Source organism: Papilio machaon, chromosome 22 (assembly GCF_912999745.1).
Source record: "Papilio machaon chromosome 22, ilPapMach1.1, whole genome shotgun sequence".
NCBI lineage: Eukaryota > Metazoa > Arthropoda > Insecta > Lepidoptera > Papilionidae > Papilio > Papilio machaon.
In genome coordinates this window covers 5,084,673-5,100,880 of record NC_060007.1, presented here as the reverse complement: position 1 = coordinate 5,100,880, position 16,208 = coordinate 5,084,673, and the positions used below count along the sequence as shown (strand labels likewise).

The following is a 16,208-nucleotide window of genomic DNA, read 5'->3' as shown; positions in this document are numbered from 1 at the left end:
TGAACAAAACCATACTAATCTTAGTATGAAGAAAATTGAAAGGACGTTCCGGATAGAACTAGTTAAATCCGGTTTAAACCAGATTCAACCAGTTGATGCCGTACTAAGTAAGCTGTGGATTATGACTCATGTTCGTGTTCTTTAAAAGAATTACACACTTAAATCTCCTGGATTTTATTTACTCTAATAATGTTTAAATTTATTAAGGTATATACCATTTATAAGGTTGTATACAGGGTTGCCAGGTCGCCAAACCTACTAGCCGTACAGACCAGCCAGTTTGGCCGGACATTTGGGTAGAAAGGTCGGACACCCTATGTTATTTAGAATTTTGTCTCAGTATTAATAGGTACACTCTCGTTTGGGAAATGTAAAAAGCCTAACAAAAACCGGACAATCGTTTATTTTGGCCTGACACGCAATCAAAAAGCCTACCTATAAGTCCGGCTTTATCCGGACGCCTGGCAACGCTACATATATCTGTAACACGGAAACTAGATATTAGTCTCTAAATGTAGCTATTATTATTTTAGATGTAAATAATATGTTGGCTGAAAAATGCACTTAATGAAAATATTTTTTATAAATTAAGACCACAGTCATAATTAACGTGTTTTCTCGTTTTTGATTTCACAGCACAAACGCAAATAAAATAAAAATCACAGGTACACTTTACGTTTTCAGAACTGCATAATTTATTTATGCATGAAAAGTTATTTCAAAGGAATTGATTCTGCAACAAAGTCCATATTTATTTTGATTCGTCAAAAAGAATTTGAAAGAAAATACAATCCTAAAAAACATGTAATTACAAAGTGTACGTCATTAAATAATAGTGAATGCCGTCCATTTGTAATTTGTCCAAGCAAATTGTAAAGATTTGGCGAATCACATATCTAATGTTTTTATTGAAAAAGTGGCGTATTACATTAATGTGAATTTAAAATAAGAGATATACACTAAGGGTCTTCCTAAGTGACCAATTAACAACTCCGAGTACGGTAGTTAGTGTTTAAACTTAAGATTTAAAAATTATAAGAAATTTACTGAATTTTTGGTCTGGTCAAATTGCAAACGAGCATTATTCTCGATCTTTCGTCGACATAGACCAGTGGGCGAAAACAAAATAGTTATAAAAAATGTTACACTCTATTCTAAATTAAATCCATACTTAAATTAAACGTGTTGCAGCCCTACGTATAACTAGTATTATAAGTAGATAATTTTTCCTGATTGTAAAAGCTACGATAAAGAAATAATCTTAATTCAATGTTATGAAAATTTTTCCAGCTTACATTCCAACAGTAGATAATTAAAAAGGCGCAAGTCATCAAGTGTCAGGCATTATATCTATTTGGAACATATGTTACATATTGTCACAACTTGCAGTTTCAAAACAATGTCGATAAATCGAATGACGTATTTTTAACGATCTAAAGGTCACCCGCGACTTCATCAATGCGTCTCTTTTATCATTTTTATAACTAAATATGCAACTGGTATTGCAAGAGACGATGGCAAGAGACCGGACGGTATGAGTTTGATTCCATGGTAGATGGGTCGGGTGTGGGTATGGGATGCAACCAGTTCAGACACGCTGGCCCCTTCCCATCTACATGGAACCAACAACAGAGCTGGTGCGGCTTGTGAATCGGCTGAAAAAGCTAAAAATAACCAATGCAGGGTCTAGGCTCCGAATATGATTTTTAACCATTCGGTGTCGAGACCCTTGGTTCGTGGGGTCCTAGCGCTAGAAGGCTTTTTAAGGAAATAGCAATAAAGTTAGTCGACATCACAGGACACCGAAGAGCTGACAGCTACCTTGGACAAAGAATTAGTCTAGCCATTCAAAGGGGGAACGCTGCCAGTATTTTTTTTTTTTTTTTTTTTTTTATATTGGAAAAGTTAGCGCTTGACCACGATCTCACCCGGTGAGGTGAAGATGTGGTCTAAAGATGGTACGCGCTAGCTTTGTAGATGCCTATTCACTCTACTCTTGAAGGCCCCCACATCGTACTTGGACGGAAAAACTGACGCCGGCAACTTATTCCAATCCTTAGCAGTACGCACAAGAAACGATGATTCAAACTTTTTCGTTCGAACGCGTGGCACGTCTACTACATAAGGATGGATTCCAGCCGTATGTCTGAACGTCCGATGATAGAATAGTATCTTCGGAACCTTGCCTAAAGGAACTCCTTTTATATTTTTTAAGGTTTTTAGTTTTAGGTTCTAGCATAATTTATATTTGTGATTTCCAGATTGTTTAGATCATTGTTATATAAACTAAATATTATGTTTGAATCTCATTGTCTCAAATACAGTTTCGTTTACAGAATTGTGTAAATTTCTTTTTATATATTATACCAAAAGGATGCTAACGAGCAAATGCCGAAATAGCGAGCGAACGTTGCCCATAGACATCCGCAAATGCTGATGCGTTAATCAACGATTGCTTTAATCAACGAAGAAAGGGACGCACAGACAGAGGATAACTCCCCTTCCTATGCGTCCCCTCTTCCGACAAATCCACTTCCCTTCCCATCCTGCCCTAATAAGAAAAGAGTGGGACTACAATTAAGACTCCGGCACCACACTGACTGTACGCGAAATTGCTTCCACTTAAGGCCTGTCTTCTGTGTGGTTGTGATATTTCACTGGTGGATTCGTCCCATTCGTATACCCAACAAATATTGTTGTTGCGGGATCTATCACTGTAATAGATACTAGATATATATATGTACTTTCTAAATGTTTGAAGCGTATAAATTGAATACAAACTTAGTAAAATGGAAAAACAAAAATTATATATATATATATATATATATATATATATATATACTATTATAAATGATATCCAAACATAAATTTTGTTTTTATTTATTTTTTAAAGTATATACAATAGTTAAAATTATTATTTATATTAAAATGGAAAAATATACACATATTATAGTATTAAATTGTTTAAAATTGAAAGAAAGAAAGCAAGAAAAAAAAATATTTATTGCCACTCAAAAAAAAAAAATCAAAAAAAAAAAACACACATACAAGGCACAAAGTGTGGTAAAAGGGAGCCAGCTCAGCGAAGCAGGGACAGACTAAACTGCCCCTGCGCTAGTTTTCAGCTGGCACCTTTATAAAAAATTTATATTGATAATAAAAAAATAAAGAAAAAAACAAAAAGATAGAATTAGATTAACAACAAACAATGATTAGATAGCCCAAGCCAATTTAAAGTGTTTAAAATTACAAAGTTTTCTATGCAACATTTTACAAATTGTATCCAGTTTACAGTTGTGTTGTGAGTTTGTTTTATACCTTCAACTATGTTTTGATTAATATAGTAAAGTATTAAAGTAAGTATTAAAATTGCAGCGCGACCTAGAATTTCTCAAACAAATAAAAACTCGCCCTGAAAATGGACCCCCGACGGGTCAGAAATTAGTCGGTGCCGTTACTGCCGCCGTATATATTACGTATATTTACGTTAAAAATGTCAAACTTCTACCTTTATATATAACAAAGTGACAAGGATATGAGAATATTTTTCATAGAAAAGTAAAATGAAAATTATAAAATTTCATGATTTTTTCCTACATCTGTAGATATCACGCTGACTAAATCCAAAATTTCAAGTTTATAGGATTGTTAGCAGTGCCTTAGAATTATTAAAAAACACACATTTACGTAAAAAAGTCAAGATTTCAATCACCGATAATAATTTGTAAACTAAAAGGTATAATAAAAATATTCTGATCTTACAACGAGTTGTGGTATATCTATTAACTTTTAAATTTAAAACCTTTATCCACGAAGTTACAAGGGTATCAAAATTGCCTTAAAGCGCTTCGAGAAACGAGTGTTCGGTTGTACTGGCCGCGGCTGGTACACTGCTGCGCAAACAGTCTTCTAATGCAATGTTATAAAAATGCTTACAGCTTACAGTACAGTAGATAATCAAAAAGGAACAAGTCATCAAGTGTCATGCATCTTTTTCTATTTGGAACATATTTTATATATTGTCACAACTTGCAATTTTAAAAAAAAAGTCGGTAAATCCAATGACGTATTTTTAACGAATCATAGGCCAAACGCGACTTTGTCAATGCTACATAATATGAATGAATGATTTGAAACAAATAAATGTTGACTTCTGTCCTAAATAAGTAAGGTAATTAAGAAAAGTGAGATCCTGATTGTAACAGCTGTGATAAAATAAGACTCACACAAAACAGATTTGAAGTGGAAGCAATTCCGTATTTTATCTGATGAGTGTGTGTGACGGAGGCTTAATAAAAGTTCACGTTCCCTTCCCACCCTTTGCTTTTAAAGAATAGGAAGGGGAAGTGTATTTGATGGAGGAGAAACAGGATATTTCCCTTTTCTATGCGTTCCCACCTCCGTTGATTAAGGGTAGGCAACTCATCTGGAATTGATGTCAATGGGTAACGGTCGCTTCGTTATTTCGGCAAATTCAAGTGGCAGATTGCTCGTTTGCCATATTAAGAAAATAAGTAAGTAAATGATATCAATTCAATGTCGTAATTAACATTTTTACAGCGACCAGTTCAGTAGTCGATAGTTAAAAAGATCAAGTCATCAAGTGTCATGCATATTTTGCTATTTGGAACATGTTTTACATCTCGTCACAACTGTTTCAAAATAAATTCGAAATGTTGGATGACTTCGAAATATTGTTTCTATTATTAATAAACTAGTGCTCGACCACGACCCCACCTGATGTTAAGTGCTAAATTACCTCTTACTTAATACTCTGGTGACTTTAACGTAGATTTCTTTTTTGCTCCGGATAACTAACCTAAAGGAATACTAAAAAAAAGTAATTTATCATTAACTAAGTTTTCTTTAGTAAATTTAATACGAATTATTAAATTACTTCAATAAAAGTTTTTTTTTATTATAGTAGTTATAAAGCCTAAGTAATTACCTTTATCATGCTCAGAATAATATTTATAATATTAGTCAATGATTGGGTAAGGAAGTAAAGATAATGACTGGCAAATTATATTTTGTCGATGTTTTAATATTTATGTCGATTCACAACAACAAGTCATAATCATTAAAGTCATGCCTCGCAAGCATGATAAGCATTAATATTGTATATATTGTGGTTTCGACATCTCCGACGTACAGTGTGCATAGTGACCGCGTTCAAAATGTTGTATCTTTTAGCCCTTGTTACGGTTTTGGCAGGCCTTTTACATTACTACTTTACCAGGACATTTGATTACTGGAAGAAAAGAAATGTCGCTGGACCCAAACCAGTACCAATTTTTGGCAACTTAAAAGATTCCGTCCTCAGACGAAAGCCTCAAGTAATGGTCTACAAAAGTATTTACGACGAATTTCCCAATGAAAAAGTTGTCGGAATTTACAGAATGACAACACCATCTGTGTTGTTACGTGATTTGGACATAATCAAGCATGTGCTCATCAAAGACTTCGAATCATTTGCCGACAGAGGAGTCGAATTCAGTCTCGATGGTCTCGGAGCCAACATTTTCCACGCAGATGGCGACCGGTGGAGATCCTTAAGGAACCGTTTCACTCCACTCTTCACCTCCGGAAAGCTCAAGACCATGCTACCTCTGATGTCGCAAGTTGGCGACAAGTTTATAAAATGCATCGATGAAGTAAGTCAAACACAACCAGAACAGTCAATTCATACTCTAGTTCAGAAATTCACAATGACTAATATCGCAGCCTGTGTATTCGGTCTCAACTTGGATGAAGAAATGTTAAAAACTTTGGAAGACCTAGATAAGCATATATTCACTGTAAATTACAGCACTGAGCTCGATATGATGTACCCAGGTATATTGAAAAAACTTAACGGTTCTCTCTTCCCGAGAGTTGTTACTAAATTTTTTGACAATCTAACAAAAAACGTACTCGAAATGAGAAAAGGAACGCCATCACATCAAAAGGATATGATCGACTTAATCCAAGAATTAAGGGAAAAGAAAACACTTGAGTTGTCGAGAAAACACGAGAACGAGGATGTGAAATCCCTTGAGCTCACCGACGGTGTGATCTCTGCACAGATGTTCATATTCTACATGGCTGGCTACGAGACTAGCGCCACCACAATGACCTACTTGTTCTACGAACTAGCGCAGAATCCTGATATACAAGATAAACTTATTGCTGAAATAGACGATGTTCTTTCACGTCATGATGGCAATATAACCTACGAATGCTTGAGCGAGATGAAATATTTGAGTAAGGTGTTTGATGAGACATTAAGGAAATATCCCGTCGCAGACTTCACGCAACGCAACGCTAAAACTGATTACGTGTTCCCCGGTACTGACATCACTATCAAGAAAGGGCAAACGATCATTGTATCTACGTGGGGCATTCAGAACGATCCTAAATACTTTCCTAATCCAGAAAAATTTGACCCCGAACGTTTTGATCCGGAAAATGTAAAAGACAGACACCCCTGCGCTTATTTGCCATTTAGTGCTGGTCCTAGAAACTGCCTAGGTATGTACAATTTGTTTATGGCTCTCCATTTATCTCTATACAAACTATTTATCTATTTTCTCTATTTAAATATTTTTTTTTAAATAGTGTGGCTGAACACTTCTATTTTTATAGTACAAGGTGACAAATGGTTCATTTAAAGACGCCAAAATAGCGAAGTGACCGCTGCCCACAGAGGAGGCCCACACGTTGGGAAAGTGGATTTTTCCCTTCCTATGTGTTCTTTATAAATGTTGTATTCTGATCCTATCTATAACAGGAAATGGGTAGAAGTATTTATTATATACTAGCTATCGCCCGCAACTCCGTCGACGCCGAATTAAAAAAAACCTTATTAAGTACCCTATGTGTTTTCCACTGTTTCTTCGTCTGTAACAATTTCATCGAGATTCATGCTGCCGTTCCGGAGATACCTTCTAACAAACATCCATCCCTCAATCTAAACATTCGCATTTATAATATTAGTAAGATAAAAGAAACATTAAAATTATTATTGTTGCGTTTTACAGGTATGCGGTTTGCTAAGTGGCAGTCTGAAGTTTGCATTATGAAGGTACTATCGAAATACCGTGTGGAGCCCTCAATGAAGTCCTCCGGTCCATTTAAATTTGATCCTATGCGTCTCTTTGCTCTCCCTAAAGGAGGAATTTATGTAAACCTTGTCCGCAGATAAGTTTTTTTGTATTATGTATGGTAAATGGTTGACTGTGCTCTTTTAATAAATTATTACATTAATTTTAAATAAATTCGATTTAACATATCAGCTCAAATATATTAGTTTTATTTTCGACAATCTAACAACTCAATCCTGGATTGCTTAGACCTGAATCTACTGACGAATTTGTTGTCTTTGTTTTTTAATACAGAATGACAGAGATAGCAATATGTTATTCTTTGAATATTCCGATAGTGATAACCTTCGGTTGTGGACACATACAATCTATACAGGTCAATAAAATTGTAATATGTGTATGTTATATCAAGGTGAAACATTCAAATATATTGCACATAACATACATATATGTTTTAGCGTTAATTATAACAAAAAAATACATCTTTTAACATTTTCTGTCTGTCTGTTTACTAATCCACATCTGTTCCGGGTAATCAACTTAAATGCTCAATAATATTCTATTGATACAGTTTCAAAATAAATATAATTATTAAAGAGCGCGCTTTAACAAATTTTCTTTTTGCCTCACAAAGCGCGCACATTTATATATTTGATTCCGTAATTAACCTTCGCATTCGTACATCGTAATGCAGTAAACAGTGGCAGGTTTTCCACAATATATTTTTATTCGTACTTGTTCTTTTGTCACAAGTATAATGAAACAAGATTTATCAATGAGATAGCATTTCTTCCAGTAGAACAACATATTATATTACGTCTTATTTAAATTCAAGACTCAATCGATTTCATTTTTAGATCTTTGTGAGATTTTTAGCATTTTTACAAATTATTTTCAATTTTTTTTTTCATTAATTCTTATTTTACGGAAAGACTATTTTAATTGAATTCATTCGTAATATACCTAATTTGAAAAGTGCAATAATTTGTTAAAGTCAGAATTTAATTTTGTAGAGTTAAATTAATTGCTAAAACACTAAACATTTATATAAAAACCCCTTTTGATTTTTAATGATTTATTTTTCATCGTTTTAACTCTTTTAGAATCATTAGAAATGAAACTGTATAAGTTGAACACAAGAAATAAATAAGCGGACTATTTAGTGTTAATAACTTTACAAGTTAAAGGCTTAAAAAAGTGGTTCTGAAGATAATACTCCATTTTTGTTATTTAACTTTTTTACAAAGTGGTCTGTTAAAATTTTAAAATTGAATTAAGTTGTAACTAGTTTATTTATTTAATTTTAATTTCTCTTATAACAAGTAAATAAAGAAAAAAAATGACCAAAATAACATATATAATACGTAGACAATTGAGAAAGGGCAAAAAAAGCATTGGTATCTAGAAGTTTCCATCTCAATTTATATTTATGTCCTTCATTTAATACCTTGTCGAATCGATATTCTTCAAACGATAACTACTAGGGCTGGTTGAAAAGAATCCGAAACGACAATAAAAAAAAAAGAAATAAAACAAAATTTTACTAGAAACGTCATTTGGAGTCTTTTACGATCTCAATACATGTAATTTTGGGAAATAATAATTATTTGTTTAAAAAATATTCAGCTTTATAGTGAGACAGTTTTCATTTTCATGAAAATGGAGAAAACGGAGGTTCGTGCCGTCATAAAGTTCTATGTTTTAAAAGGGAAATCGGCGACCCAGATTCAAACTAAGTTGAATAGTGTGTTAGGGGATTCTTCACCTTCATTTAGCACTATCCACTCTTGGGTGGCAGAATTCAAACGAGGACGAACGAGCTGCAATGACGCTCCCCGTAGCGGAAGACCAAATGAGGTAACTACCCCAGAAATGGTCAGTAAAATAAAAAATATCGTATTAGAAGACCGTCGATTAAAACTCAGGGAGATAGCCCAAATTGTGAACATCTCATCTGAACGCGTTTTGAACATATTACATGAGCATTTATCTATGAAAAAGCTATGTGCCAGATGGGTGCCGCGGCTTTTGAACGACGAGCAAAAGAAACAAAGAGTGAATGTTTCAAAGGAGTGTTTGGAACTTTTTAGACGGAATCCCAATGAATTTCTACGTCGATTTATAACAGTTGATGAGACCTGGATCCACCACTACACGCCGGAGACCAAAGAGCAGTCTAAACAGTGGACTAAAAGCGGCGAACCCGCACCAAAGAAGGTGAAGACGACATTATCGGCAGGCAAGGTTATGGCAACCGTATTTTGGGATGCGAGAGGTGTCATCTATGTGGATTACCTTGAAAAGGGGAAAACAATAAATGGCCCATACTATGCAAACTTGTTGCAAAAGTTGAGTAACGCAGTGAAACAAGAAAGACCCCACTTGAATAGGAAAAAAATATTGTTCCACCACGATAATGCACCGGTCCACACTGCAAAAGTTGCGATGGCAAAAATTAAAGAGTTACGCCTCGAATTACTGCCCCACCCGCCATATTCGCAAGATTTGGCCCCCTGCGACTTCCATCTGTTCCCAAATTTGAAAAAATGGCTAGGAGGGCAGAAATTTTCGTCCAACACTGAAGTGATTGACGCCGTTAATGGCTATTTTGAAGGACTTGACAGTTTTTTTTATAAAAATGGAATAATAGCCCTGGAGAAGCGTTGGTCTAAGTGTATTGAGCTAGGAGGAACATATGTAGAAAAATAAATTAAATTTATTCAAATATCTCTTTTCTCTCCTCTTCATTCCGGATACTTATCAATCAGCCCTCGTAGTTTAGACATGATTCTAATACGAATTTTGGAACGTAGTTCCTTATCGCGCGTTGTGAAAGGGGGCTTGACGGAAAAAATTCTTACGAAAAGTTGTCACGACACTTTTTGCTATAGTAAGTATGTTAACGACGAATGAGCGCTACTTCACCATGGCAACGACGTGACAATATATAACGAAAATTATAGAAATAAAATGTACTTCTTGTGAAGACTTAAGTTTTTTATTCATAGAATAAACATTGGTCCTTCACTAATTAATCGAAAGGAATTTCGTTCCATCCGGGTGTCCCTTGACACCTCCCAAGTTTATTGTTTTATTATTAGGTTTACTACCATTTTATTTAAGATTCTTTATTTATCATTAGGTACACAAAATTATTCTACATTTTTTCAATACACAATGAAATATAAAGAATCTCCCATTAATTCAGTATACGAATAACGTGGTAAATAAGCAAAGACTTTTAAATGAAGCACTAACTTTAATGGAAGGATATTTGACGAATTCCACACCAAGTTATTTTCACGTTGGGTTCTTTCATAAATTCCGTCCGCAAAATTCCTCGGTTAGAACTCCCGCCTTAATCCGTAGAGTAATTACAACACGTAATATCACAATACGAAAGCGTTGGTGTACTGTGTAAAACGTACACTTCAACACTAGCAACCCTCCGTCATAATCAATCACATGGTACAATTGTTCTGACGCTATTGTTTTTTTTTTTCGCAACAACGCGTGCATTTCGGACAAAAGATAGTTGAGATGAGTTATAAATTATGTAACAGACTTCGTATGGACATGTTTCGAGGGCGGAAAATATATTTTTATGTTAAAAAAACTGTTGATATAAGTAATGGTCCATTGAAGTACTGTGTTTTATTTCACTTTATCACTTGCTTTACGAATAAAACCACACCACGTCGTCTTCTAATTAGTGAAGCTTGCAAGTACTTTTTTTATTACAAAGTTACGAAAAAACCAACAGCGAAACAGCGGAATTTAAGTTTCCGCTGGCAGTGGCAACTTTTAAATTAAAAGTTTGTTTTGAATTCGGCTTTGTTGTAATTTACACGAGGGAATCCTTCGGTACCTAAGGTTATATAACACGATAAATTTAAAAAGAACTTCGGACAATAGAATGTTGCAATAGCTTCCTGAACTCTAGAAATTCTTTTTTTTAAGAGGTTTCTTTTAATTTAATTCAAAATCGTTTACGTAAATCTAAAACGTTTGTCAATTGTTTTTCGACGTAATCAAATATTCTTAAATGCGTAGATATATGAATGTAAAAGAAGCGAGAGAGGTGTGTCAGAACCGCGCTAATTGGAGGTCCGTGGGCTCTGTCTACCCCTCTGGGTTACGAGCGTGAGTTGTGTTGCTGTTTCAACTTACACTACTTACTATGTATTAATTTCTTTATATACCTGAAACAGAATTAAAGCAAATATTAGTCATATAATACATCGAACTATAGGTATATTCGAAAACAACATAAATCATCTTTCTTACTAATATTATAAATGCGAATGTTTAGATGTATGGATGGATGTTTGTTCGAAGGTATCTCCGGAAAGGCATAACGAAGCTTGATGAAATTTAGCACAGATGTAGAACATAGTCTGAAAGAACACATAGGCTACTTTAGTTTTTTTTTAAATCCGCACGTACGAAGTCGTGGGCCACAACTAGTTGTATATGTAGTTATACATATATTGTTCAAGATCAGAAGGCACTAAATATGTACAACCACGAACACAAGTCTATACAAGTTTACGTTCATATTTCAAATGCAATGAGCAAAACTTGTCAGCGCCGGCGAGGAGTTGGTCTGCAGGTGCATTGCAATCTGTATTCATGAGGTTTCGGACATAAACAAAAATCGTTAGCGGCTGCTACAACTCTCTATCTCACGAATGTATGTGACAATAAGTTTTTAAATATATATTAGACTTTGTATTTACCTTAATAAATAAAAAAAGATAAACGGAAAGAGATTATTCTACTAATTCTATGATAAGATTCTGAAGACTTTCCTTAAGATGTTTTTTGAGATGAAAATATTACATTATTTTAATGAAATAGTTTTCTTCACAACGATTATAAATAATTATTCTAAAACCAACACTGAATTTTGTAAATAAAGCTTTTTTTTTCTTGAAAATTCCATTTGCATTGCAAAATTACATTATCTATGCCACATCTATTCTATGAAACTTTTCACCACTGAATGCTTTATTAAATAGATTAGAGTAAATAAAAAAACCGAGAACATCCTATAATTGCGCAAAGGGTTAGGAAAATTTATCAAGAAAATTAACTCCGCAAAAATACAACCGAAAAAAAATCGAAAATTAACAAATGGTTAGTAGTGAGAAATAATTAGTTCTTTGAACGAAATGTGCGCGAGAAATCCAAGATGGCCGTCCGTGATAATTCGTAAATAATATCCCTGCGTAGTGTCGTCACCTAAATATGAAATGCGATGTGACAGTAAGCGGGATAGAAGGTGACAAATCTTTGGGGAGACGAAGTAATATTTCTGTATTATTTTTGCTTTAAGATGACGGATGAAACAATTTCTAATAAAACCAACTGATAGTTCAATTTATTTAACAATGAAATGTTAATGTACTTTGATATTTTTCGCAGTCAAGTTTAATACAACGATAAGATCTTCAATTTTAAAATTTGCAGTATGAATTCAGGATGTACCGCAAATAGTGGCATACATTTCGTTTAACGTATGCAGGATTTACTAACGTTTAACAACTTATTTGCGTGAACTGATGACTTCAAAGGAGAGTGTTATCAGAGTAAAGTATCAAGAAATATGTACATATCGGTATTCGAATAGAAAACAAATATTTATAAAATGTAGATCCTGATTTAAATACTATTTGAAAATCGTTCCATGTTAAATATCTTCCTTTACCTGAGATGTATTAAAATTTCCGAATCAGTTGGACTGAAATAAAAACACCGAAAAATTATAACGTAACGTTGTAACCCTAATGTTTTACTATCGGAACTTAAGTATTAATCATAGCTTTTCAGGGACAATGAAATATATGTCTATATCATTTTGTTTGAATCTTTCTGCTATGGAAGTCTACAGTTAGAGAAGACTGCGCGATGTAGCGATAAGCAAATTAAATCGCAGTACCATTTCCGTCAACACTACACCTTAATAAACCCGTCACATTACCCGGCAGTTGTAACCACAAGCAATTATGCTCATTATATACATACATATAATGTATAAAATGTTGTGTGTATTACATACATAACTATTATGGTATGGCAGCTGGCATTGGTTTGATGGTCCCAGTTGCCAAATATGGGTCTTCAACGCCTTTTAATAGTTGTAAAGATATGTAAACATTAACCTTATCTATGGAACGCTCTTTGTTTTATATTGATCATTTTTCACGCTATATCTGCTATTAAAGGTATAATTAATCGCTGAGTATAAGCGTAAGTTTACATGACCCGCACAGTAGTGGCAACGTGAAGGATAAATAATTACTTTTTCTTTGGCCTTATGGTTAGGTTATTCGATATACTGTTCAAAGGAAACAATTTTTATTATCATTGTGAATATAGCTTGGATTGTAATAAGTTGCCAGCAACATTGTTATCAAATACAAGGTAGGAACTTTCAAGAGCATTTAAAAGTAGTTTATTAAACCAGTTCATACCATCTTTCAATCAAAAATATAAGACGTAAATCTTAAAATCTTTAATGATTTGATTGCTAGTTTTTACATTGACGAAATTATTAATAGTGACAGACTCTTTACATATTTTAGATTTTAAATATAGGTTGTTCTCACTCATACTTACTTTGATACCGGAAAAAATGCATAAAACATATGTGAAAATTATAACTTATTTGAAGAAACTTGTTACTGTGGTTTTCCACTGCCAAAAGACCAGTACTATCTCTTTATTTCTCGAAGAATAAGAGAAATGACGCGACGATTGTCACAACTTTCAGCAGTGAAAACTTACTGTTAAATATGTTAAGACAATAGTAAGAGGAAACCGATCAATGCAGAGGTAACAATTGTCTTAAAGTTTTTTTTAATGTTGGTACTAAGTAATTCTTAAGTTAAATAATTTAAACAAAGCATTTATATGTTTGGTAATAATACTCGTTCCCTTTTAATCCCACACTTTAGGGTAAAGAGCTGCGTAATAATGCTTTGGTTAACCACCGAAACCAACTTAGAATTAGTTTGTACGTTTATTTGTTTTACAGATAAGTAGAACTGTTTCCATTAGAACATATTCTCTTAGAATAATGCTTTGTATTGGCTGTGTTTTTTTTACAAGATTAGAGGTCATACGAGCAGCGGCAACACCGAGGTGTTCAACTACGTCCTTGACATCTAAAATACCAGAGGAACCGCAGATGCGTTGCCGGCCTTTGAGAAGATGACGGTTTTCATTTATTCATTTTAAAAACAACACAACTCATAGTAAGCCAATTGCGTAGGCTGAACTGACTATGTCTATACTGGAATTCTATTTGGCGTGCTCCTGGCACACCTCTATCGCCTCTTCCACATTCATACATATACGCATGCACTTCGGTTACGGATCCTTCCTTAGTCCGTCTAGGACATCGCTTACCTTACGTAGTTTGCAGGCATAGCGACCCAAAATGGGTCTTGGCTTCTGACACAAGAGATCACCGCCTGTCCTGTGCCGTCTACTGGCAACTAACCTCTGATTTTAAATTTTTCAATGTCACCTTACGTCATAACTAACAACGACAATGTATTGATAGGAAGCTAATTATCAATTCTTGAACATTGAACATCTTTTCATTTCCTATTCGAGATATGCTAAACGCGACAGTTACGCAAGACTTAAAAACCGACTTGACCGCCGTCTCAAGGTCGCTTTAATAGGGTCATAAAAGCGAAAGTGCCTCGCTTCGTATCGAGGGCGGGGACAAGAAAGTGTGCGTAAGGCCAATGGCACAAGGTCCCGTATTGTAAACAAATTGGACACGATTCGACGACGTTTCCGTTTTAGGGTTAGACATTTACATGTGTTTGATACACGTTTGTGTTGGACCTTGTGGTATATAATGATTCATTTGTTTGTTAATACAAAATTATCTTGTATACAATCTTGCGAAGATTCGATAATTTCTGAGTATTGATTTTGATAAAAAGGTCTTAAAAACTAAAATGATTTCTGCACAGGTGAAAGATCATAGAACATTGAATTAAATTCTGTAGATATTAAATTGATTTATAAACGAATGATTTCATGAATACCGGCGATAATGGATTGTGTGCAATGTATCCGAACTTGGGCGTTGTTCTATCCTATTTCGATGATGGACGACTATTTGTTGAAGATGAATTGATCGAATTCCATTTAGGTTTTTAATTTTGTTTTATTTACACAAGCTTTTCGATTTGAGCGAACAATTTACTTGACGAAAATTTTCTTATATTACAAAAAAAATTAAAAGTACAACTCCAAACCACATTTTTATTGTAATAAAATCTGGTCAATCAAAGTTGTTAAATAATAATACCATGAAATTAATATTATAAATATTTTAACGAAATAAATTTTCGCATGATATTGAGTTAATCTGAAGATGAATCTTCTAAGCCAAAATGATATATTAACACCTATAAAGAACATGAGAAGTCTTTAATTAATCAATTCGTACGCTCTACGAATTAATTAACATGTTATCCGCTATCGTGTCTAAACTTCTCAAGCACCAACACGCATCCTTATGTTACTCGTAATGCCTCTTTCTCACGAGGGCAGAGCTCTCCGGTAGAGCAGTAGACAGTACAGTACTACTATAGTTTGAGACTGCCAAAACAATACAGCTTCCGTAAACAAAATCACATACACCAAAATCCCTGTGTAAAACATTTCGTCATACCCCTGTCATTATCTTTGACAAAACAGAGACGCTAATAGAATGTTTTTTGTTTTTTTATTGTTAAAAAGCGGCCACCGAAATTTTCTAAAATAACGAGGTAACTGCTGCCCTTTGATAACCGCATTTGGAGAAGCGTTACCTACTTTTAATAAATAGAGGACAAGAACGCGCAGAAAGAGAATAATTCCCTTACCATGTCATATTATTCAGATTTATATTAATATAATAGCAGTACATGTTTACTGCTCTACCTTACTGTACGACTCATGTAACATAAGGCAATATAGACACGGCAGAGAATTCCCGGGGCGAAATCTGGCTTTAATATTGAATATAAACTCATGATATTATCGCTCGAACTTCGACTATGAATAACGTAGACCTGTAACTTGCGCTAAACTGAGCCCCGGCCGTTTGCGATTTAG

General features: G+C 34.2%; 2 protein-coding genes across 2 annotated transcripts in view; one reads left to right on the top strand and one right to left on the bottom strand.

Annotated features, from left to right (window-relative positions):
- Positions 1 to 16,208, bottom strand: part of LOC106708223 (brain tumor protein) — a 317,131-nt gene that overhangs the window by 143,075 nt on the left and 157,848 nt on the right. The gene's annotated exons all lie outside the window — the stretch shown is intronic.
- Positions 5,130 to 7,215, top strand: LOC106708219 (cytochrome P450 6B1). Its single transcript, XM_045683554.1, has 2 exons — positions 5,130 to 6,510; positions 7,020 to 7,215. Exons 1-2 carry the CDS (start codon positions 5,178 to 5,180, stop codon positions 7,181 to 7,183), a joined length of 1,497 nt encoding a protein of 498 aa, XP_045539510.1. The 5' UTR covers positions 5,130 to 5,177; the 3' UTR covers positions 7,184 to 7,215.